Source organism: Pipistrellus hanaki (assembly GCF_964339955.1).
Source record: "Pipistrellus hanaki genome assembly, chromosome: 7".
NCBI lineage: Eukaryota > Metazoa > Chordata > Mammalia > Chiroptera > Vespertilionidae > Pipistrellus > Pipistrellus hanaki.
The window spans coordinates 16987474-17013909 of NC_140509.1; the positions used below are offsets into that span (position 1 = coordinate 16987474).

The window sequence follows — 26436 nt, forward strand, 5'->3', positions numbered from 1 at the left end:
TGTTAGAAATATAAATAAATATAGCAAGGTTGCTGGATGTACATGTAAAACACAAAGATTATCTTTTACTTCTAGATAACATCAATAAACAATTAGAAATTAATAATTAAAAAATAATACCCCAAATATTTTTTTAAATACCTAGGAATAGATCTAATGAAAAAGATGCAAGACTCCTACATAGAAAACTAAAAAACATGTCAAGAATTTAAAGAATCATGGATCAAAAGATTAACATGGGAGGATCAACTATGTTAATGAATTAGAAGACACAATCTGGCAAAGCTATTAACTCTCTGTAAAGTCAAGATAATTTCAACAAAAATTCAGCATGCTATTTTGTGTGTGTGTGTGTGTGTGTGTGTGTGTGTGTGTGTGTCAATGGACTAAATGTATTTAGACCCATCATAGCACAGGAGAGGATTAATAGTACAGCAAAGTCAGGCTAACCTGTGTTCTAAACCAAACATTCCTGTCTGTGTGATCTGGCCCAAGCTACTTACTGTCTTAACCTCAATTTTATGTCTGTAAAATGAAGATAATAATATAGCCCTTATAAGCTTCCTTTGAGGATAAAATGGGCTTACTTAGATAATATTGTTTACAGTTATCTGCTACAAATATTTCCCATTTAATCATTTCTCTCCTTGGGCAAACTGTAAGCTCCTTGAAGACAGGGACTGGTTGTTATTTTATTTTATTTTATTTTATTTTATTTTATTTTATTTTATTTTATTTTATTTTATTTTATTTTATTGACAATTATAAGACCAGTGTAGGTGCTCAACAAATATTAAATCAATAAATGCATTTATAATTATTGAAATAGAAAAACAGATGGCAGTTCAAGCAAGTATTGGACAAGAGGGAGTTCCAGAAGGTAAGAAGGTTTCTGATTAAGTGGGCAGAATGTGGTATAAGTCATCTGGGAGCAGACATTGGCTAAGATCAGGGACGGTCTGAGAATCAGTCCCAGAGAAAATAGAGGGGTAGGAGCAAGGTTCAGACCCAAGCTTGTGAGAATCTAAAATTAGAGGTCTATCAACACAGACCACAGTCTTATTACAGGGCAGGTGCAATATGGAAAGGTGCAGGCTCCAGGGGAAAAGTGGAAGCCAGCTGTTACAGCTGAGGCACATGATCAAAAAAAAAAAAAATTAATTAGCTATTGAATTATCTAGCTCACACCAAATAAGGTTTCTTATATTTCCTTTTGATTAAGTTCAAAATCAATCCTAAAGCATAAGGCAGGACTGATCCTGAAGTTTAAGATCAAATTTAAGACCTCAGCTGAGGAAAAACATTGAGCTCCAAGTAGGTCCATTACATATTGGAGACCCTTGCTATATACACTAATTAAGAGATAAGTTACATTTTTTTTCTGTTTAACAAACCTTTTTTGGAAGAACTTGTGTGTGTGTGTGTGTGTGTGTGTGTGTGTGTGTGTGTGTATTAGAGGCCCAGTGCATGAAATTGTTTCATAGAGGGGTCCTCTCAGTCCATCCTGCACCCTCTCCAATTGGGACCCCTCAGGAAATGTTACTTTTGAGACCTTCTCTACTGTGCTCCCATCAGTGGTAGGGCTAAATAGCAACAGTAGGATGTGGGATGGTAACGATGCGGGTTCAAAGTAAGAAGCTCTTTCCGAAACCGGTTTGGCTCAGTGGATAGAGCGTCGGCTTGGGGACTGAAGGGTCCCAGGTTTGATTCCAGTCAAGGGCATCTACCTTGGTTGCGGGCATATCCCCAGTAGGAGATGTGCAAGAGGCAGCTGATCAATGACTCTCTTTCATCGATGTTTCTAACTCTCTCTCCCTTCCTCTCTGTAAAAAATCAATAAAATATATATATTTTTTAAAGAGGCTCAACTATAATTATATATATATATATAAAAAGTAAGAAGCTCTTCCTGAAGTATTCTGAGACCTCAGCAGAAGAAGCCAATGGAAAAGGAGAAGAAGCAAGGCTGGGCTGGGCACCTGATGCTTAACCTGGGCCATGAGTACATCTAAGGGGTTTAGCATATGGCACAGTGTCAGCAGCTAAATATGAATAAGCAGTGACAATCCATCCCAAGGGGCTGACCAATGTCACTCCTTGACTGACCTAAGAATGTCGTGTTACCAATGGGGATGTCCACCTTGAATGAACTCACACATGAGCATGTTGTAAAAGGTAAATATTTTTATTTTTATTTCTAAAATAATAACCAGACTCTTTTATATACAGTAGTTTAAACACACACACACACACACACACACACACACACACACACACACTAATAATAATAATACCTAAAATAATAATTTTCCTGTTTCACAAATGAGGAAACTAATGTTCTAAGAGCTGAGTTAATTTTACTCAAGGTCTAAAATAGACTACAATAATAAACAAGTTAAGAAGTCCTCTTATTTTTCTTCTGTTCCCTATCTTCAGGAAAGCTGTATGACTTAATTTTCTCCAAAGTAGATTAAATGTTTCTCTTGCCACCTTACCTCCCACTACTCCCTCAACCACACCCCTGAAACCAGATCTAACCAGGTCCCTCATCATGCGCAGGATCTATTCAGAGAGATGGATGGCTGAGCACAGAGTAGGCCTCAGGAAGGAAAGCTGATCAAACCCTGCAGGACTTTGATAGTCCCAGTCTTTTCCAGAGTTTATAAAACAGCTTGCATATTAATTCTTAATCTTGTCAAGGTTGACCAGAAATCCAGATTCTTTCAGGTCAAGGGTAGGTCAAAGATTGGTCAATAGATAGCTTTTTTAAAGACTAGTCACCAAATGTTAACCGCCAAGTTTCCTCAGCAAACATTAACACCCTGAGAATTCAGGTATTGCTCCAGGCAAGAAGAGAAGTCTCCCAAGGAAGCAGACCTGTCTCCTCTCATGCCAGCCCTTCTCCTGAAACTCAGCTCTCAGTGTAGGGCAGCAAGCATCCATGAGAAATGGGGAAGCTTAGGCAAAACAGTGGAAGCTCTAGTTAACAGAAAGAATAATGGCTGGTGCTTATTGATCACTTAATTTAAACCAGACGCTACTCTAGCAGTTTTTAATGTATTCACTCACCAACTCCAGAAACCATCCTGGGCTGTGTATGGACTATTATTAGACTCACTTACGGAGGAGTGGATGGAGGCACAGGGGTATTCTGCAATTTCCTTGAGGACACAGAGTAGAAAGGTTAGCCTCCCAGCTTTACTGGTCTGTGCCTTAGGCATTCTCCAAGGTTCTCCCTCAACCTTAAACTAAGTGCTCAGCACCTGCTCACCCTCCTCTATTACCTAAGCTTGGTCTCTGAAATAACTCTGCAGCTCTGAACTTACAACTTTACATAGAAAACAGCATTGCTTCTCTCCAGGTATATGTTCGATGTCACATTTCTCACAGTGGAATGAAGAGTTCTATAATCTTTTAGGTGAATTTCAGGCATAAGCAAATATGTGGAAGAAACTTTAGAGGAACAGAACCTCGACCCTGAAATCACACTGGATGAAACTGGCTGTGCTCAGGTCATATTAAAGGACTACCCTTTAAATGAATGGCTAGTCCTTTAATAGGCAGAGGGTTCCATGTGGCTATCACCTCATCATAAAAATGTCATCCAGACACCTCCCAGGTTGGGGTCTCCCAGTTAGAATCTATACCTGAAGCAAACTGCCTGGTTTTCACACCTCTGCAGTCTATTCCTGACCCTGGCCCCTCCTGTCCCAACCATGTTTCTTAGAACAATCTGACCTGAGGTCACCGGGATCTAAAAAGTGACCACTCATATTCAGGGGGAACAATTCTCTGCAAGTTCACTTCTGACCTCCCTCCCCATTTCTTGCCACTGGAATTCTGCTCACCTTAGAAGAACCCCATCAATTTTTGATTTTTGATTCTGAATTAAGGTCTGAAATATGACCTTTTCCTTGTGGTTTAGCCTTGTACTGGACTGTGATTCTGCCTTGCGCTTACCATACACCCCATGTCACTGAGCTGTAATCCCACTCTAAACACTGTGGATGAGGCCCAATCTCTGATTTCTACTGGAAGACCTTCCTCATGGTGTCAGCTCTCCATTCTGGACTTGGAAGGATCACTTAGTATGAATTTTCTGTCCCTGTCCTCTAATGCTTGTTGGGCCCCAGCATGGTCTGCCATCGTGCCAGCTATTGTTTCTGAACTCTTCTGATATCACATGCATCCAGATGTGAAAGCATAGTCCCAATTACAATTTATGAGGCCCTGGGCGATGAGAGGAGGATACCTTTAATTCACCTCCCCCCCCCCACCCCCCACTCATAGGTTCAAAAATAGACGTTGGAAATTTTTGTGGATTTCTTTGGGGAGAATTGTTAGTGCATTCTTATCTCTTTTCTACACTTCCTCCTAATATGGGTCTAAGCCTTGTGCACATCCCCAGTACTACTAAGCAGTGTAATTCCTGATCTTGCCTTCTACTGTTTTCCCCCCAAGTTTTACTAAAGCCACTAGCTGGGTATAAGACCACAACCATGCTCCTCTTCTCTAGAATGGCTGGATATACAATGCCCAGAAGGAAAGGGCCTCCTGCTGAGACAATCTAATGAACTCCCTAACAGCTCAAACTGGGACTTAATTGGAAAGGTCAACTTTAACAGATCATCTGAACTAACTCTCAGTAATAAATTATTACATTTATTGATTACATTTATTGATCATCTGAACTAACTCTCAATAGTAAATTGAGTTAGTTCAGATGATCAATAAATGTAATCAATAAATGTAATAATAATATCCCACCCTAGAGGCTAGAAAATGGGGGAGAGTTAACCTTTGTAAAGTTCTACTAAATCCTCCCTCCTCCCTTTTAAAGTGCTCAGATAAAAACTCAAATGTAAAGATGCTTAATTAAGAGTAATATGCCAGTGTTTCCCTCTGGTTTCCCAGCACCCACATATGCCAGTCAATGTGTATAACAAAGCTCTCCTTACTCTCCCTCTCTCTCTCTGAACACCAGCACATCAGGTTTTTAGAATCTGGAACAGATGGCATCCCTTTAGGGTTCTTTAGTTCCCTAAGATTTGCCTTTGCCTTGCCCCATTGCTGAATATATGGGCCATGACTGAGAATGAAAAGGAATGTAAAAGAGTATGTGCCTGTTGCCAGGTGGCTCTTACAAACAAAACCTGAGACCCATGAATATCCATGAAGAAAAGCCATGAAACTCGCCAAGATGAAACCATACCAAGATTGATCCTTCCTGCCCACATCTCCCTATCCCTCTCAGGCTTTAGTCTGCCATTTTGTCACTTCTTCTTCCCTTCATGGATGCTTAATATTTGTTTTTCCTTGTGTAGAAATGTCTCATGGGTTGACTGTGAGTAGACAGCTAATTTGCTATAACTCCACCCAGGCCTGCTTAGGAATGATTCTGGCCTTAACTTCATTATGGAGAGACAGGCTTGTTGCTTTGTGATTTCAATCAATGAAGTCTTTCTTCTGGATAATCGGTTTATTGTTCAGGTCACCACTCACTGGCCAAATGGAATTAGGTGTGTGAGCACTGTGGACAGCAAGGGTGTATCCTGTATCAGTGCAGATATGATGACAGCATCCTTTCATTGAAGACAGAAACAAGTGTGCTTGGAGTTGATTCTGTAGGTTTTAAAGAAGATGTGCATATTTCCATTTATGTGCTGGTCGATCAAGAAGTTTCTGATCTCTGAAAGGTTATGTCCATCTATTTCCTTCCCACCTTACTCCAGCATCACTGAGTAGGAAAGAGTGTGCTCACAAAGGGCAGTGAGTGGTCTGTCACACTTGCAGGTGAAGTTTCTCCTTGAGTTGTTAATACTCACATCTCATCTTCAACGATTCATTAATTTAGATCCATTGGTTGGACTTAATGATGCATTCTAAATACGAACAAAAATAACAGTGATGTCAATGAGTAATTGCATTGACACAAATGCACATATATTTATATGTATGTATATGCCTGCCTAGACATAAACATGTAAAAATGAAGACACACAGAGAGGGACCTACATTGACACATTTACACAGAATTAAGTTACCATTTTTCACTGAATCTAACTTTGGAAGCTACATCATTATTTTTATTTTTATGTCCCACCAAGAAAGAAAAAGAAATTGCCCATTAAACTATAACATCCCACTGACAGTAAAATACATTCCAATTTCAGAAATGTTAAAAGGTGAAGAGAATGTCTATCATAGAATTGGTGAACTATGTTAAAAGTTATACTCAATATCAGCTAACCATTAATGCTGATTCCTACTGTGTCCAGAAACTTATTTATTTGTTTGTTTTTAAGGAAGTAGTTCTTGTTGAGAAACTGTTAGTTGAATGAATGGCTTCTTTATAATTAATATAGCAATGTAGCAAGTTGGTATCTTAAAAGACAAGTAGCTTGGACAAAAGTCATCTTCAAAATCTATAAGAACACAGACACATTAATCCAAGGGAGTATGGTTTACTAAAAGAATCCTGAGCAAGCAGAATGTTAATTCCCATGGTTTACTGGATAGCTTTGGGCAAGTCTCAAGTTCTCTGAGCCTTGGTTTCCTTACCTATGAAATGAGTAAGCTGACTTATTTCTCATTTCCACCCACTAGCATTTTATGAATCTATGATACAGGGTCCATGTTGTCTCAACTTAGTGGTCCAAATGTCAGGTTGAAATATTGTACATCCAATGTGGAAAATTCTCTTGAGTATATTCTGCTTCACTTAAGCTTTAGCAGGATACTGCAATATTTGTTGAATGAAGAAATGAATGAATTAAGGTAGACCTAATGATTTTCTATGCTGTAAAATAATGAATACTAACCTATAATATTTGTCTCTGCTTGAGGACACTGACCCTCCAGTTTTGAGACCAAAAGAGAGAGGCTTACCTCTGCTACTCTTGCTGGCCCCTTCAGTGAAGACATCTTCATCTTCAAAGCATCTCTTATCTGCAGAACCAATGACAGTGAAGAAATGACAATATCCCCAATACCCAGTTCATGCCTTAGAACTTGGGACCAGTCACACTGGCAGAAGCAGCATCAGCTGGCTTAGCACATGTTTGGCAAATAATAATGCTTAGATAATTGTAAAGGTGTGGTGTAATGAGATTTACTATTAAGATTTAAATTGTAGGTATGGTTTTAATTGTTTTTCATCAGCTGTGTTCACATATAGCCTCCTGTTGACTTGATGATGTGCTGGGAATGAGAGAATAGAGTTCTTTCCTTTCCCTCTCCTAGCTGATGCCCTGAACCCCGCCCTCTAACTCAACTCCCCTGAACCCTGCTCTCTGATTAAACCTGCTTCTTCCTCCTGCTTCCCTCAGTCATATGAAAATCATTTACAATGAGTGAAACAAATTCAAATTACCTTGTGATCCATAATGGTTCCAAACAGCAAGATGAAGAACCCCTGTGGCAAAATTCAACAGAAGTATGAGGGAGAGTTTTGCGGTCAACATCCCAGCTGTTATATTCATACCACACATTTTGATATCTCTAGGATGTTATCAGGTATTGAAAACTTCACTTACCACTGATTTAGATAAAAATGTATTGATGTATATTTTCTTGAGTGCACCTCAAAGAAAGAGGATTACCTTCATATCTGTGCATGATAATGGTTGGTATTTCTTAAGTGGCTATCAATGTAGGATAGAGTTTTCAACCTCATTAAATCTGTTTACTTTCTTCCCAAATATTAAGTGAGCTGTTCTTCCTCATGATGACAATGAGACATGACATGGGATCTTGCAACTCAAAGTCACTATAATAAAAGGTATCCTGAGAAAATGAAACTTGTAGTCTAGACTATTTTCACACCAAATTCTCTGGGCTGGTGGAAGAAGTTTCTGAATAAAAGAGAAACTACAAAAACCAATATGGTCAGAGTCTCCTCAAATTTAAACACTTGGTCACCTATAAAGTCACAATCATTGGAAGCCAATCTTTTTAAATGTTGGGAGTTGATATCCAAGAAAAATCTGCATCTTGCCATGAGAGTAGAGTAAATCTGGTTTTTTCATGGTGAAAAACCACTGCTCAGAAGACTGAAATTGTAAAATGTGAGTCACAAGTGCCTTAGTATTTTTCTTTCTATCAAGAAATGAGAAAAATACTGATAAATAATCTGAACAAAACCACAGAACATTCTGAGGTTTAATTAAGTTGCAAAGTAAGAATAGGATGAAGTCATTTGTCACCAGAGTAACTGGTGAAAATCCTTCTCTCCTCCAGAGTTGGGGAAGTATAATGTGAATGTAAGAGCTTTTGATTTCAAATCACAAGCAAATAAATAAACAACACAACAACAAAACAACACTTAAGTCAAAGGTTTCTCTTTAAAGTAATGCAAGGGAACAAGTGAAACAAATAGTCTCTATAGTTATTAAATATTTATGAGTAAGATATATAATTCATTGCTTTATATGTATTTTGTACCAAATTTCTAAATATAGTAGCAATGACATGTTAATAGGAACACTGTATTATGCAGTTATTATTTAAATACTAGTCAGACTTTTTTTTTTCCTTTTTGCTTAGTACAAGCAGATAATAAATATGTTAGGCTTTCAGGGTATGCAATCTCTGTTACCACTATGTCAGCTTTGCCATTGTAGCTCAAAAACAGCCATGGGCAAAATGTAAATGATTGAGTATGGCTGTGTTCCAATAATACTATTTACAACAAGCAACATGCCATAGTTTGCCAACCCCTGATTTAAAACATAATTAAGAATATAGCCGAAACCGGTTTGGCTCAGTGGTAGAGCGTTAGTCTGTGGACTGAAAGGTCCCGGGTTCGATTCCGGTCAGGGGCTTGTACGTTGGTTGTGGGCACATCCCCTGTGTGGGGTGTGCAGGAGGCAACTGGTCGATGTTTCTCTCTCATTGACGTTTCTGGCTCTCTATCTCTCTCTCTTCCTCTCTGTAAAAAATCAATAAAAATATATTTTTTTAAAAAAAGGATATAAACTTGCCAGATTTTCTGTTACCCATAGGTATGGGAAGTAGTCTGGCCAATGACAGTTTCCCACATGTGTAAGCTTAGCAGCCAAATGAAGTAAAACAGCTCTTAGATGGATCATCATGCCAATCAAGTATGTGAAGGAATAAAAGACAATAGAGATCATATTAGATCCATCTTTTTATCTTACAGATGGAACGTTGAGAGAAGTGACTTTCCTAGGATCAGGTAAAACATTGTAGGATTCAGTCCTATGAATGGCAACCTACAATTACATCCCAGGGGAGAGAGGCATGGGAACCCCTGACTGGTTAACACTCAAAGAGAATGGCACACTATGGGAAATGATTCATTTCACTGAGTTCTCAAAGTACTTGAGAAAGGATACACATTGTGCTTGCTTGGAGGCCTGACACGTGAGTATAGCCTCACACATCTCTGACATCCATAAGTGTGGGTTAACTTTTTCTGCCATGGAAACTTTAGGAGGGATACAGGTGGCTCAGTAAGGAGAGAAGGAAGGAAATTTTCACCCAACCAGAGCCTGACAAATTCAATGTAACTTTATAAACAACAGGGTGAGAGATGCCACATCTAAATGTCTCTAAGATATGGAGGGAAATGGAAGAAATATTTTGTGTTCTATGTATTTAAAACATAGCCATTTTTGTTGGAATAACAAAGTAGAAAATAACATCTTGTCAGTGAAATATTAATCAATAACATTAATTAATAAAGTAAGTCTCCCTTTTGGAACTTACCTGGAAAGCATTGAGCAGGGCAAAGATTATGTGGAATACCAAGGAATTGCCTTTGATGAGAGTGGCTACCCCAAAACCCCAGGTCAGTCCCAGCAGTGGGGTGAGGATGGCAACATTTTTACTGATCCTCCTAATTATGGCCACATCTTGAGACTTGGAACTGCCGATAAAGGGCCTCTGAGTGTTGATGGCAACAACCAAAACCACAAGAAGGTTCACGGCCACAATGACCAAGGCTGGAATGGCAAATGCTAAAAGGGCTTTGGTATTGTCCCAGTTAAGCCAACAGGCATCATGTCTCATGTAGCCTTTCTTTGGCACTGTAATAGCAACTGTGGTGCCAGCGATGATCAGTGGGAACCCATAGCCAATGACAAAACCAATGGCCATCATGCGGGACTTCATCATCCTATGAAAAACTACCAATATTCCATAGATGATGAGCAGAGCTTTGAAGAGCATCCAGAAAAACAGGGAGAGGTAGAAAAAGTGGCTAAAAAATGTCATTGCAACACACCACTTGTGGTCCCAGGCCTTTTTGCTAAAGTTGGAGGATATGATGAACCACACATTCGCAGTCAGGAGCGACACGGCTATGTTCACGATACACACGTGGCGCATGTATGATATCTCTGTCACAACAACCCGGGACCACACCATGGCTTCAATGAGCAGACAAAGAACCAAGCTAAGGATGGAGACGCTGAGCCCAATGCAGGTGATGTAATCCAGGATTTTGTCATCTATCGATATGGGGGACATTAGAATGGAAAAAGACATCACTGCATTGGTGTAGTTACACCGGCATTTCACACTGTTCTTAATATCCGACGTCTTTTCACACGCCTTCTCATCCCATCTCCTTTTCCTGGAATGCCAGCCAACACACTGAGCCCTAGCACTCTGGGATTTATTGATCTTCTCAAACGTGAGTATGATCTGCTTTAATCTGTCTGGTAAAATCACCGAAAGAACCAGGCCATTTACCAGCCTGGGAAGACTCACATTGGGCAAGGGGTCTTCTTTCAGAACAGCCCCCAAGGTGGGAAATGCTATGGTGATGGCTTGGGAGGCATTTGGTGGTAGCTTCCACAGATCATGCTTGGGAATCTCTATCATTCCTAAGATTTCCTCTGGTGTATTGTTCACGTTCCCGGAGAATCTGAAACTTTCCTCCAACGACGTATTGTGGCTGAGGTGAAACCCTTTCGTCTGAATGAAGGGTTCATCCACAATGTTCTCAGAGGCATTGCGGAGGTGGAGTTGCCGGGCGAACAAATTCACCGACTGCAGCAAATCTGAGCTGGCCTTCTTGTCAGGAATGAAAGCCCAGTTTGAAATGGCTGCTGTGTCGAGGATGTGGTTGGCCACCTCGCTGTAGCTCTGCAATGGAGAAAAGTGGATATGATAGCAAGGATTCACACGTTATTTCTCACAAAGTTGGTTTCTAAAATCTGAAAATGTTGAGGCAAATGATCTGATCTTATTGGACATATTTCTCTTGGAATTTCCCATTTATTGAATCTCATGCTGATAAGCCTGCAGGGAAGATAAAGTAAAAGAATGCTAAAAATAAAATGTATCACAGATAAAGTTTATCTGCTTTTTTTTATGTGCCCAGGGCAGCATTTCCAAACTGCAGTCTATATAACGCAAGCTTCCCATATGATATTAATGTTTATTTAATGAAGGAGATTGGGGATAGATTATATAATAATTTAAGTGTAAGAAATACATATTCCTATATCCCTCACTCCTATAAAGTGTGCCAAAGTTCATTTATTTATTAAAAGGTCTAAAAAAGGAAATCTGCTTAACTTTAATTTAGAGTCCCTATACTTGTTGCATCTCCCTATTAGAAATGGTAGCTCCCTTAACATTTCTCAGAACAATTATGTTCTCCAGAATAAATTTTTGGAAATGCTAGAGTCGACACGATCTTGCTCACTGCTATCACCATGTGATATGTTCCTGCAAATATTAATCCTATACAACAAACATATGTAAAAAACTAGAGGCCTGGTGCATGACATTTGTGCACTGGGGGAAGGAGGGTCCCTCATCCCGGCCTGTGCCCTTTCACAGTCCAAGATCCCTCATGGGATGTCACTGAGGGGTCCTTAGCACTGCTCACCAGCTGTGAGCCCAGCTTCTGGCTGAGCAGTACTCCCCTGTGGGGAGCACACTGACCACCAGGGGGAAGTTCCTGCGTTGAGCATTTGTCCCCTGGTGGTCACTGTGCATCACAGCAACCAGTTATACCACTGTTGGGTCTATTTGCATATTAGGGTTTTATTATATGGGATGTTCTAACTTTTTGACAACTTCCATAAACCTGAATGAATTCATGTGAAAAACTGAAGTGAAAATTGTTAATGTTATATCTGCTGTGGTGGTTATAGTTTTTCCCCTGCAAATATATTTGAAACTGTTATTAAAGTGCAAGCTTTGCGGGGAGATCATGGTCGGTGTTTAACAAAGAATATCTACCTTCATTTTCTCGTGGGTAACATTAACAGACAAGTCTGTAGAAATGTTTTTTAGTAACTCCACAATAAATGCGATATTTCCAGACGTGGCTTTGGAGGATTTCACAGCTTCAATTATGCAAGCATAGTCCTGCGGGCAATTCCTGAGGATTCCTTGCGCTACGCTCTTCAGGGGCTCCGGAGGAGCGCGAATGTCAAGAATGGGCAGGGTTATGGAAGGTGCTGCGATGGAAAGACGTGGTACACTTTTCGAGTCCTGTTTTTAAAAAATGATGTTTTATTAAAAATTAATAAACACCTAACATGCCTCAGACTGAATGAGATAAAGGCACAAAAATGATCAACATGAAGAAAATAGACCAGAAGCAAGGGGTCCTAAAATGTGGTTTAGATGCTGAGAGTTACAGACAGGTTAAGGTGAAATTCTCACACAGAAAGGAGATTGTATAAAAATTCCCACAGAGATCTCTTTTCCTATTGGAGTTTGCTTTTGAAGACCGAGGCTTTAACTCAAGACTCTAAGAGTTTTCCCCAGAGATGTGGAGAAATTCTAGAAAAAAATTGGTCCAGTAATTATTATATTTTTAAGAGGAGCCACATTAAGAGGAATTTCAAGGGTGGTGTTGAAGATTGGCAAGTCAAACACGGAACACAGTGGGATTGCAATTTCAAAAAGCTGAGTTCACTAATTAGAATAAATTATTTCTTTTTTCCCCTCATATGTTTACCCAGAGTCTCCCAGAATGTGACTTTGGATAAGTCAAAGCAATAATACACTTCATTTAATTCCCTTTGGAATGCAACTAGGGTTGCAAAGACCTCTACCTATGCTAAGTGGCAGGGCCTCCATGACTCTTACAGAGTCACAGTTGAAGATTTATGAAAGGCAGAGATCCATGTGCTTCTATGGGATTAGAGAAAAGGTAGGTTTACATGGTGCTTAAGTGAAAGAACATAAAACAGGATATTTTCATTTTAACTCAGGTTTTTTTATTTCCACTGCATTACTATTCCTTTTGGGTCACTCATTACTCCTTTTTCTGGGCAACTTATTGAAAGTATTAGAACAAAATTAAAAATGAATTGGGTTCTAGACACATTTAGTTCATTAATTAGGTAGTCCAGAGACATGCAAATCCACATTTAGAGCAAAAACTTTACCCAACTAGCATGGCTCAATGGTTGAATATGAACTAGGAGGTCAGGTTTTGATTCTTGGTCAAGGCACATGCTTGGTTGTGGACTCCATCCTCAGTGGGGAGGAGAACGGGGCATGTAAGAGGCAGCCAACCAATGATTCTCTCTCATCATTGATGTTTCTATCTCTCCCTCCCTCTCTTTTCCTATCTGAAATCAATAAAAACATATTTTTAAAAAAGGGCTAAAACTTTATCCTCCAAGCATTTACCATTATGTAAATGAGTTTCAGATCTGATTTTAAAAAATATATATTTTATTAATTTTTACAGAGAGGAAGGGAGAGGGATAGAGAGTTAAAAACATTAATGAGAGAGAAACATTGACCAGCTGCCTCCTGCACACCTCCTACTGGGGATGAGTCCATAATCAAGGTACATGCACTTGACTGGAATCGAACCTGGGACCTTTCAGTCTGAAGGCCGATGCTCTATCCACTTTGCCAAACCAGTCAGGGCCAGATCTGATTTTTAAGAAACGATTCTGAAAGGGAGAGGGAGAGAGTGGGGAGTGAGGAGAGAACCTGAGTTTGGGTAAGGAAGAAGAGACAAATTTAACCTATTCTGTAGATATTCCTAAATCTGAGACTCATGCTCTATATGACATGTTAAAAATGCCTCTACCACCTCCTGAGGGATTGGCTCCTATTGCTAATAAAATGCAAATACATCACCTGAAAGAGCGTTTCCACAGAAAGACTTGTACACGTTTCAGTTAATTTTTGCCATTTGTTTTGGTTACATGTAAATCCTATTTCTCCACGAAAAGATTGAGCACAGGGCTGGCTGCAGTTGGATGAAGTGATGCAAGGTCCATGGCATTTCTCTGAAGAAAGAGGAGAGAGAGAGAGAGAGAGAGAGAGAGAGAGAGAGAGAGAGAGAGAGAGAGAGTAATTAAAGAGTAATTAACAGTTCCATACTTCATGGGGGCATCAAACTCATACTGAGGATTTTAAGTTGCTTCCAAAGAGGTGATATTAACCTGGGTCCTCAGCAACAAGACAGACCTGCCAGACAGATTGTGAAGCTGATGTCTAGGCAGTGGGTGGAAAGGAGGGTCACAGGTCTTTCAGAAAGGCTACCTCAGAGCATCTGAGGGGAGAGTGGCCAGAGATGAGGAGGGGGAGGGAAGCAGTGGTCAATTCCTAAAGGACCTTGAATGCTGTGCTAACATGTGCATTACCAGAAAACAAGATAAATTCGTTTTTGAAAAATAATTAACGGTAGCATAGAGCAGGAATCTGTACACTTTTCTGTAAAGGATCATATAAATGTCAAATAAAACACAGGAAGCTCAGATATATGTTAATCTTTTCAGATACAGTTGATTCTCATTATTTGCAATAGTTATTTTCTATGAAGTTGCTGCCATAAACACTGAGTCAACAAATACTGAGCCATCGTCCCATCGTTCCTAGGGGAATACAAGGTTTCTAGGATCTTCTGCTTGCAAAATTTTCAACAGATCAGTATCAATATATGTTTTATTTATTTATTTATTTATTTATTTATTTATTTATTTATTTTTATATTTTATTGATTTTTTACAGAAAGGAAGAAAGAGGGATAGAGAGTTAGAAACATCGATGAGAGAAAGACATCAATCAGCTGCCTCTTGCACATCCCCTAATGGGGATGTGCCCGCAACCAAGGTACATGCCCTTGACTGGAATCGAACCTGGGACCTTTCAGTCCATAGGCTGAGGCTCTATCCACTGAGCCAAACCGGTTCCAGCTATATGTTTGTTTTATGTGTGTGTTTTATTTAAAGTCACCTTATATAATAAAGAGCTGATTTACTGACATTGAACTCATGGACAATAAGTGCTATAACTCATGGTAGCATATAAACAAAGCTTAGGGCACACAGGTATTTTCTCCAGAAGGTACATCACAGCTCAGTTAGGAACATTAGACAGCACTTTGCCCTATACTTGGGGCCATATTAAACAGCAAGATCAACAACAGAAAAGCAAAATAGCTGGCGTTACTTAGGCCACCCAAACAATGTGTATGGTAAGAGAGCTGGAACAAGAAGGCAGAGCATCACTTGTTTAACCTCAGCTGGGAACATGCACCTGGCCGACTCAATTTTTTTTGTTGTTGTTGTTGTTGTTGCTGTTTTGTGAGTGATGGAGAATGGACTGTGAGTATTAATTTTGAGATTAAGAATACATATCAAAAGAATAGGGGAATTTGCAAATACAGAATCCACTAGTCATGAGGATTGACAACGGAAAATGTTCAGATAAACAATGAATAATGTTTTAGGGTATATATGGCCCATGCATTCTTACTCATTGTTTTTCTGAAATATAAATTTAACCAGACATCCTATATTTTTATTTGCTAACTAAGACTATCCTCACCAGAGAGTAAATAGTTTCAACACTATGGGCTATACAGTCTATGCAAATATGCAAATGAATGGGCATGGCTGAGTTCCAATAAAACTTTATTTACAAAACGTGATGGTAGGCTTATTTTGGCGCATGGGTAGAGAGAATTGACTTGAGGCAGAGAGCCCAGGAATGAAGTTGCTGAAGTATTCCTAGGAGGATGGCAGGGAAATGGAAAAAAGTAAATGAGGCTGAGAGCTATGAAGGTGTTGACATCAATATAATGTGGTGACCATTTGGCTGTGAGATAAGAATACACCCACATTTTCGTCTTGGATGGCTCTGTGGGTGACTCCACTCACAGAGAAAGGAAACAAGTGGTTTTACCCAGTGCATCAATTGGGCAGTTATTTAAACTGAGTGCCTGTCAGTTTATATGATTTGGAGATGATACCATGGTGTTGTTACAAACATTAAATGAGAGACAGCATCTTGGGCAGCACTTCGACTAAAAATGCTCAATAAAGTATCTCCAATTTTCTCTTCTTTCTTTTTTCAATTCCATATCTAAGTAGAGATTAATCTGCCACCAAAATAGAGTTGGTCATAATGTGCAGAATCCAGTTTATTCCTATTATTTGGGCGAGAATCACGTGATTTCACTATTTTATGACTAATAATTACTTATATTTTTTCTTTCACTTCTCAAGGGTGACCAGTCTCGCTAATACAATATCTATCTGACATCACTTCAACATATCTCTTAGCACCAAAACATTACATATGGTTAAGCAATACAAAAATATCTTTGGATGAAAAAATGAATGAATAATATCCTTTTCCCTCTTCTGCCTCTTGTTAACTTGTTAGTTCCAATGGATTTTCCTAGTGTATTTTTAAATGAATACTTATCTACTGTTCTAGAATCTGTGAATATTTGTCAACTTTCTTCATTGACTATGCTATGGATAATGGTATATTTGTAAGAAAATTTATCACTATTGGTAAACACTGACAACTTATTAGAGATTTTTATATTTTATTGGAACACTCATGGTCTGGGGACATGCTTGCAATGGAAGAAGAAGACTATTCTGTAGCCACATACCTTGTTTCCTTCCAGTCTTGGGTTTCTCTTCAGGATGTTGCTGTTTATCTCCATCCTGTAAAACACAAATTCCCAAAGGTCCTCTTTACTGTGGAATTCTCCTCACTCATCTTAACTTAGAGGCTCCACGTGGATGTGAAGAGAAAATGTGTTCAGGACTAGGAAGAAAAATGCAGCAGGTTCATGTGCTGATACCGCAAGAACTTGCTGAAGGAGCACGCTGCCCTCCAAGAAGGGCTAGAACCTTGATGCTGGTCACCTGGGCTCTAAAGGTCAAGTTAGTGGATTGCATCCATCTTTCGGAAAGTCTAAGTATTCAGAGAGACCACACAGATGACAATTTCAGCACTAAGCTTTCCTCTGCCTATCTTCACTGTAACTGTGAAATGCAGCGAATGTACTCCAGCGTATATTGAGAAAAATAGAAATGAACTGGTACTAGAAGTAAGCATTAGGTTGTAATAATGGAATCACAAATTATTGTATAGCTATAAAGAACTATAAAGTTTATCTAAAGGGAAAAAAATACCCTTCATATTATAGATAAATAAATTAAAATTCAGAAAAGTGAATCAACTTGTGTAATTAACAAGAATCAAACAAAGTTAAGGTCTGAATCTAAATCTTTCAACTACCCAGCTGCCAGGATAGTGCAGTCATGTCCTGCCTAATGATGTTTTTGTCAATGATGGACCATGTGTATGACTGTGGTACACCATGTAGCGTATTTATTTATTTATTTATTTGCGTAGGTGGGTAATACACTGTACCATCTAGGTTTGTGTAAGTGCCCTGTGTGGTGTTTGCACAATGACTTAAATCACCTAACGATGCATTTTTCAAAACATATCCCCATCATTAAAAAGCTCATGACTGTACTTTCTTCTTTTAATTGCTGCCTCTCTACATTCTCTACGGTTGGAAAGTGATTTTTCTACTATATTGTTGTACCCTATTGTACCTCCAAACTTTACTGTTGCAAGTCCCAGCCACCTCTCACATTTTCTTTCTTCCTGTCTCTAGAAAACTACTGTCAGTAAGAGTAAAATGGCAGTCATTTGGAATGTCTTTAATATGGCATGTTATTTATCATAAAACTAGCCATCTAGACGAACTGCCAGTTTTCCCATGGGGATTTTGGATCTACAGTGAGAACATTCTACTTACTTTTATGTGGATCTTGGCCCTATAAAGAGAACATTCTGTGGTCAGGAATAACATTAAACAGCAAATCATGGTTGACTGGGACTTCATTTTCACACATTAGGATCTTCACCTGCAATAGAGAAAGAAGGTGTAGCCTGCTGAAGGTGATAATGCCACCCAACTAGCACAATGCTTCACAGAAAAACCAACCACTGAGTAATCCCATTCGGTACTTTGAGATATTTATACCAAACAACCTACCTCAGGAAAAAACAGACTGTCTATTAACTATTGACCTATATACAAACAGTAGTAGGAATGATGGAAATACCAGGAAAAATGTGTTCACCAAGGCAGCATTTCTTATTTAACCCACAACTTTCTTTAATAATAAAATGTTCAAGAACTTTTATTTGCTAATCACTGTTCTAAGCACTTTCACTGCAGTAAATTTATGTAATCATGTGGTACAGTATATTATTACCGATTTCATGTTATCAATGGAGAAACTAAGGCACAAGACTTGAACAACTATGAACCAAAGTCACTCATATGAAAAATGGTGGAGGCAAGAGTTCAACCAGGAGGTTTGTGATAGATCCTCCTTCCCCTAACTAATGGATGGAGTATGACTTAAATTGCACCTGTGGCCTGGATATTCCTGAGCACCTAACCAGACACCTTATATGCACTGTACATTGGACCACCAATCAGCGTGTGCTGAGTACCTTAAGCCCCATCCCTTCCCATTCCTTCCCTCAAAAGGTGTGTTCCCCTCTGCACATGTGGCTACTCCCTTCTTGTGGGACAGCCCGGCAGGAGTCCTTCTCTTCTAATAAAGCCTGTAGTCCTGGTTTTCGGCCCTCTGTCTCATCTTTCAGTTTGGGTGGAGAACTGTTAATCTCTTTATTCTTAAAGGGTGTCCAGTGGGGAACAAAGAAAAGTCAAACTGATGGTGGGAAGAGAGGCTATCAATATATCGTACCTAATGAATAAGGCTTGGCAGACACCTAGCCTTCAGAAAAGAAAAATCCCTTTATGGTCAAATGGACATTAACTTACTTTGATCTCTCTAGGCTCCCAAGGCAATCTGTGGCCAGGCAGCAGATGAAACTCACTGATCTGCAGTCAAACAGTTCCTGGGTGGAGTCAAGACTAAGATGGTTTTTATGACTCCAGTGAGCCTTCAGCTGAGATGATGAGACACAGGCACTCATATGGAAGTTTCCAAAATGTCTTTGAGTTTAAAATCATCTTTGAGTTCCTAACTATTGAACAGGGGAAAGTATTTTGATTTATACTAATGTCTTGTAGAGCAAGTCTGGGCAGAGGAAAGTAAATATGGCAGAATGATTGACCGGCAAAATGCGATAATAGACTTACATAAGTGTTGAGATATGTGTGCAGAATTCCTGATCTTATAATGTAGGTGGAAAGAAGATCTCATTTATATAGTTCTCATTGATGGATGGGCACACTAAGCAATTTGCAATGTAAATATTATTTAGATGAATTTTTAAATGATGATCACAAAAAGAAGTACCTGAAAAACCAGTATAGATTGTCTTAAATGTATCCATGTGTTTCATCTGTGTATCTGTAGGTTGCACAAATTTTTAATATGACACAATAAGAAAGAGATCTTATATTGTGACTCAGTGTATACTGATAAATATATGTTTATGTGTGTGTATATATATATATATATATATATCCATATATAACTGAAAAAAAATAGAGCCACACAACTAGCACAATACTTTATTGTCATTACCTAGTTGAAAATTGTTCACTTTTCCCATTAAAGTGGTAATTTTGATCCTTTCTCTTTGCTATTCTTTACAATTATGTTGAAATTTCCTTGCCTGGGTACATGTATCAGGGAGAAAAGATACCTATATTCAGAACCAAATAATAGGAATGATGCTGAAGATAAATGCAATTCTCCTCTACCTGGAGACTGTGGTTTGAAATGCAGTTAGATGAGGGAAGGAAAGCCAATGGCAGGCATTTATAAGCAATGGTACCTTCTATCTAAGGCTGCATAGAAGGGCCACTTTTACTCTAAGTTTCCAGTATAGGAACTTTGCATAAGCTAATCTTGCTAGAGATGTGATTAGATGTTGTGTGAATTAGGGAGCCCAAAAAGGTTTCCCCAAGCAGTGCTAGGGCCTCAAGGTGTGAAGATCCTGAAAGGATTCAAGTACCAGTAGTCATGAGATTTTATGTAGATCATTATACTCTTTTCGGAACATTAGGAAATAATAATGCATTTTATATATTCACATAAACTAAAAATGTATGCAGAAAGCCACTGCTTTCTCAATACTGTCATAAGAGTGCACCAAGGAATTCAGAAGGCTGATGGACCTTGGACTTAGTAGGGCTGTGTTGAGATAGTGGCTGCTTGAAGCAATTTCCTGACCTAATAGCCTCAAAGTAAAGGTTTACTGAACCTTACTGATCTTTACTGATCTTTATTGACCTTAGAGAGGTCTGTCTGTGACCTGTTTGCTGTGCTTTTCTGAGGGCAAGATGTGTATCCAAAACTGAATCAAAAGTGAATAAGGCCAGGTTTCAGTGTGCCTCTCCAAGAGAGAGGTCTCCACTTGGCCCCCATGCCTTCTAAATTCATATTTCTTGTATAGTGTATTCATTTGTGCGTCGACCTGAACCCACTGTAAAAGGTTGCGGCAACGTATACTAGCAGAAATATAGTATATGCAAAATAAATCATAAGCATGACCATAAGAAACACAAACTTGGAACTGAGTACATTTGGGTATTTGGGGGGTTTGAGTTAATGAATTTTCTACTTGATCATTCATATTATTATAGTCTACTGTAGGTAACCCACATACCATTCGGTATGATAATTATATGGTAAATTTCCTTCAGTTATTATAAATGTGTTGGGGAGGGGTGGTAAATGTTTATGATGTTATAACATTTTTATTTTTGCCCAGTTTAATTGGCAAGCATGGGCCAGATGGGTAGATGTTTTCAAGTTAGGCCCAATTATGTTATTTTTTTTTTCTACCAGAAAGAGTTGAATGGGAGCCCTCCCATCAGAATCCAATAATGACTGAGGCCAAAAGCCAGAGCGCTCTGCAGAGCAGAGAGCAAGCAGAGCAGAGGGTTCTGAGGATGGAAACCTCTTAAAAATTAAAAAGAAGCCAGCGTAATCCAAAATCAGAGGTTGGTATTTTATAGAAGAGAGTGAAGGAAGCACACTTTCTTAGATTTATCACTGCTAAAGATTTAGCGGTTCAAGTGAACTTTGAGTTTTGCATGATTCCAAACTGAAAAATATCTTCAGATACAAATAAGGTGCCTCTCTAATACCTAAGACAGTGCCTGCATATAGTACGTTGTCTCTTGAAATAATGAGGGAAATAAAAGGACAAGGACACAAGATCTAAATATATTCAATTAACTGTGACAAGAGGAGTGTGGATTGCCCAGAGAATATCAGCAAACATGGCAATGCCATCAGAAGAAGCTTTTCAATGTGAATCTCACAGAAATAAACTCTCCTGCTTGTTTGCTTGTTCCTAGAGAAGAGTGGCTGGAGTCACTGTCATGTCCTCTCCTACACGGAGAATCAGAATTGCTCCATGTGCATTATGCTCAAATGGCCTCTACACCATTCACTAACCTCTGATTCTACAGTGTGTTCAATTCAGCAAAAACTCTGTGTCTTTGTGAAATCCCTATTTCCACAAATTCCTTGGGCTTAATACTGTTCGGGGAACTGTCACTGGCTATTTAAATCAAGGTCCTAGGGTCTCATATATATTTTTTAAAATATATTTTATTGATTTTTTACAGAGAGGAAGGGAGAAGGATAGAGAGTTAGAAACATCGGTAAGAGAGAAACACCGATCAGCTGCCTCCTACACACCTCCCGCTGGGGATGTGCCTGCAACCAAGGTACATGCCCTTGACCGGAATTGAACCTGGGACCTTTCAGTGCACAGGCCGATGCTCTATTCACTGAGTCAAACCGGTTTTGGCAGGGTCTCATATTTTTATGGACCCCCATATGTACATTTATAAAATAAACTTTGGATATTAACAATCAATCAGTCAATCAGTCAATGAAGATCCTCATACCCAAATGGAGGAAAATAAAAACAGTAACTAGTAATTCTGGTAGGATAGTGCTATAATATGCATGTTTATGCCCAGGACCCACCAGTTGTTTGCCAACGGTTTGTAACACCCACCAAACTTAAATTAAAAAAAAAAAAAAGGAAGAAAACCTTAAATGAGGACATTGGTACCCACTGACTTAAATATTCTCTGAATTCAGTAAGTTTACCTGCTTTACTCTTAGTAAGAAAACGATACAGAGTTTGTGTCTATTATATTGGCCAACATGTGTCCTAAAGTGGGTTCTCTGGATCACTGATCTCACAAAGACCTGAGGGGTTCCAAGATCAGATCAGTTTGGGAAACATCGCATACCAGCATCACAGTTGCCCCTTCACCCACACAGATGCATAGCATAGACTCTGAGAGCCGTTCCAGTAAGAAGACTGACCCAGGTTTTGCCAAATTTAGTTGATCATCAAAAGCACTTTGGGGAATTTAAGGCTGCTATTTGAGGACACATTGCTACCATGGAGTGTAACACATTAACCTAGCCAGGCTCTGACTCCATTACATTTATTGGGCACCTACCACACGCCAGTTCCCTGTGAGCTCCTAAGCTACTCACACTGGACCACAGTCGCCCACTAGCAAGTAAGTCTGGGCTTTAGTCAATCCTGAAAGAAAGGGGCTGTGGACAGATCATCTTTAATCTGTGAAACGAGGCAGAGGTATACTGAAACGTGATGCTCCAAGTGGAGAGGTGAGGGAATGCAGGCACCAAGTGGCTTGGCAATCAGAAGTTTGGAATGATCAGCAGGGAAGGGAAGACAGACTCACAAACGAGAATAAAAATGAGGGAGAGGAAACAAGATGTCAAAGGACTCCCTGTGGTAGTTTTGTATATAATGAGGTATCTGACCTTTACAAAGAAGTTCCCTCCAGCTTCTTGGCTAGTCACCTGATAAAGGCAACTCTGCATTTCGTTTCCAAAGTGTCTGAAAGATGACATTTCAGCCATAAAAGCAACAAGCAACCTGGTTTGATAGCTTCTCGGGACCTAGGAAAATAACGTCCTGAATTCCTCATCCCTGCTTCCACCCACCCCCCCCCGCCCTTCTCTGCACCAAATGTGTGATTATCCACTACCACCCACTTATGACTCTTAACCTGATAATAAACAGCATTCTAAGCTACTGAATGGAAGCCAGGCTCCCTGATCTAACAGAGAGAAAATAGCATTTGCTGGCCTCACAGACTTAAAGAAAAATATAAGTAGATACAATCGTCCCAGAAGAAATGTATCTCAGTATCTTCCTTCCAGGGAATTCCCAGCAACGGGTGCCTCCCACACCACTGCTGAGACCCTAAGCCAGTGTTTTTCAACCTTTTTTGGGCAAAGGCACACTTGTTTCATGAAAAAAATCACGAGGCACACCACCATTAGAAAATGTTAAAAAATTTAACTCTGTGCCTATATTGACTATATATAAAGTAATTCTCTTGAATAGGAATCAAATAAACACAAAGAAAGTATTTTATAATTACTTTATTATGAAATATTAAGTAAACAAAATAGTGAAAAATTATAAAATTCTTGTCTTGTCTGCACCTACGGCACACCAGGCAACATCTCGCGGCACACTAGTGTGCCGCGGAACAGCGGTTGAAAAACGCTGCCCTAAGCCAAAATGACAGTAGGTCCACAGAGCGCAAGACTTCACTACTTTAGCCCCAGAGCCTAAGAGGAATTGGGCTGCAGTTAGTGGAATAGGCAAAAATAAAACATAAAAATAAATCATGATACCATTTGTCATGATGTGAATACAGTGGACAGTTTTTCTGTCCCCTGCACCTTCCAGAGCATAAGGTACATGAGAGATACATTTGTGGACAAGAGAAAGAATGAATGACTGTAAGGGATGGCAGCTTCTAAAGTGTTGGTTTTATTTTTATTTTTTAAATATATTTTTATTTATTTCAGAGAGGAAGGGAGAAGGAAAGGAAGATAGAAACATCCATGATGAGAGAGAATCATCTATTGGCTGCCTCCTGCACACCCCCAGCTGGGGATTGAGTCCACAACCCAGGCATGTGCTCTTGACTGGAATTGAACCAGGGACCCTTCAGTCCACAGTCCAGCACTCTACCCTCTGAGCCCAACCAGCCAGGGCTAAAGTGTTCATTTTAAAACCACAGGGCAACTGTTCAATCTCAGAGAGGCAGGCAAACATATTTGCAACTCTAGATAATTTTGGAATGTGGTAATTTGAGTTGAAATGCTCCCAGCCTACTATGGACCTCCTTTTACCTGGAGCTTATATTAAAAAGGATTAAGGTCCCGCCTAGGGGCAGAAAGCAACAACGTCAGGCCTGGTGAGTGTTGTCTGCCATGAGCATGCAGTGCAAGCAGCTCCTATTGGCCCCAGCTTCCTTGTACTTAGAGCTGAGTTTCTGAATGAGTTGGAATTCAGAACTACACTTAGTATGCGTGGGTCCCGGAGCTTCTTCGGATGACTCACCCAGCTGGAGGCCCCCGGCCTGTCTCAACACGCTGAGTGAGAGCTGGCATCAGGACTCTCAAAAAGAAAATGGGAAAAGCCACAGCCTGGGAACTGTAACAGCAGTCAGGGAGGAAGGAGGACCTCTCAAGGTCTGACCTCTCAAAACTCTTCATGCAAAACAACACCTGGAGGGGACCTCGATGGGAATTCCTGTAAACAAAGTGGACAACTTCCCAAAGTGCTTCTCCTCATTGAACTTCACCCCAAGGTGACAGGGAGGGCACATTCCCCATTGTTTGCTAACTTCCAGGCAGCAGCTCACCTCATACTTCTTGGCCAGTCTCATGAATGGGAAGGACCAGTTCTGAAAGGGCTAACTGGAGGAAGAGTTAGGTGACCCACATTTGGGGGTGTGTATCTGTGCTTCGTTTCCTGCAGCCTAATTTCATAACTGTATGTCCCATCCATGCCACTAGTGTAATTAGAACTCTGATTCTATAGCCAGATGGCCAAGCCGGTTGTTGCTGAGTTTGTTGGCCTCAATAACAGAATGCAGGCAGCCACTCCTCCCCGGCCCCGGAGGAGCCGGTTCATAACGAGCCTTGGCGGAAAGAAAGATGTAAATGATCTATTAGAACCAGAATCCTCGCATCCTGGGCTATTGTAGACGGCTTCCAGCCAATCTCTCTGTAGCTCAGTACCTTTCCTGAGAATTGCAGTGTGGGTTTAAATCCTGACAAGTTTGAAGAATCACATAATTTCGGGGTTCAAAGGCATTCATGGTTTCAGCAACTATGGTGATGCTCAGATGATTTTAAAGAAACTGACATACTAAGCAATTGCTTTGCTCCATGAACAAAGCGTCACTCGAGTGCTGACACTAAAAAAATCGCACCCTTTGATGCAACATATTTGCGTTCCCACGATTGACCTCAGAGGATAAGAGACATAAACCATCAAGTGCCACACTAGAGGCCACTCAAAAGGAGGAGGGTGCCTTTTAGCAACTTTGAATTGTAGGAAATATTTCCTTGTAAGTTGATATAAAGACAGCTTCATCCTTAGATCAACTTGCAAGGATTTAAGAACAAGCTAATAGAGAGTGCTTTATTTTAAAAATCTAGGATCTATGTAATACTTTCAACAATAAATATTTATTAAAAAATAAAAATTAAAAATCTAGCTTACATTCAGCCTAAAGGAAGGGAATTGCTAGCTAGTTTGCTCATCCAATTGCTCAAGCAAGGGGGCAATCGGAGAACAGACAGTTTAATTGCCTGACAAGGTGTTTTGCACTTTCACTCTTAGGACTGAGCAATTAGAGCCTAACAAATTATTTTTTTTATTTCATTTACTTATTTAATTTTTGTATTCATTGATGAGAGAGAGAGAGAGAGAGAGAGAGAGAGAGAGAGAGAGAGAGAGAGATCGCCTTATTGTTGCATTTATTTATGCTTTCGTTGGCTGATTCTTGTATGTTCCCTGACTGGGGATCCAATCAGGATGATGCCCTAACACCAATTGGGCTATACATGGCTTTTTAAAGAAAAACACATGTAAAGGAGACAGGAAATATTCTAACCTTGAGCTAGTTGATCTCTACAGAATGTCAGGAAAGATCCCTACATAATCAAGCATTTCAGAAAACACCACTCCGAATCACACTCTTCACTGCTCTGGAACACGAGTAAAGACAATCCTGGCGTGGCAGGTGTACTCACGGCCTCCAGGAGATCCGGCAGCCCGGCAGGCAGGTCGGCGCTGAGCTTCCCACCTCCGTGCCCCACCATCACGCGCACCTGCCTCGGCACCTCCCACGGTCCCCCTTCA

General features: G+C 39.8%; 1 protein-coding gene across 1 annotated transcript; it reads right to left on the reverse strand.

The window, feature by feature from the left end:
- Positions 1–5483: 5483 nt before the first annotated feature.
- ADGRF4 (adhesion G protein-coupled receptor F4) lies at positions 5484–26436 on the reverse strand. The gene is made up of 9 exons (XM_084890811.1): positions 26328–26436; positions 18029–18137; positions 16862–16916; positions 14089–14240; positions 12220–12474; positions 9730–11112; positions 7373–7414; positions 6889–6948; positions 5484–5882 (listed from the first exon to the last, which is right to left on the reverse strand). The coding sequence occupies exons 2-9, from the start codon at positions 18113–18115 to the stop codon at positions 5835–5837; spliced, it is 2082 nt and encodes a 693-aa protein (XP_084746937.1). The 5' UTR covers positions 18116–18137; positions 26328–26436; the 3' UTR covers positions 5484–5834.

Coding starts and splice junctions, on each gene's coding strand:
- ADGRF4 (XM_084890811.1), bottom strand. CDS start 18,115: ATGAAGTCCCAGTCAACCATGATTTGCTGTTTAATGTTATTCCTGACC. Junction 16,917..18,028: donor GGGCCAAGATCCACATAAAA/GTAAGTAGAATG, acceptor TGTGTTTTACAG/GATGGAGATAAACAGCAACA. Junction 11,113..12,219: donor TTACCCACGAGAAAATGAAG/GTAGATATTCTT, acceptor TCTCCATTGCAG/AGCTACAGCGAGGTGGCCAA.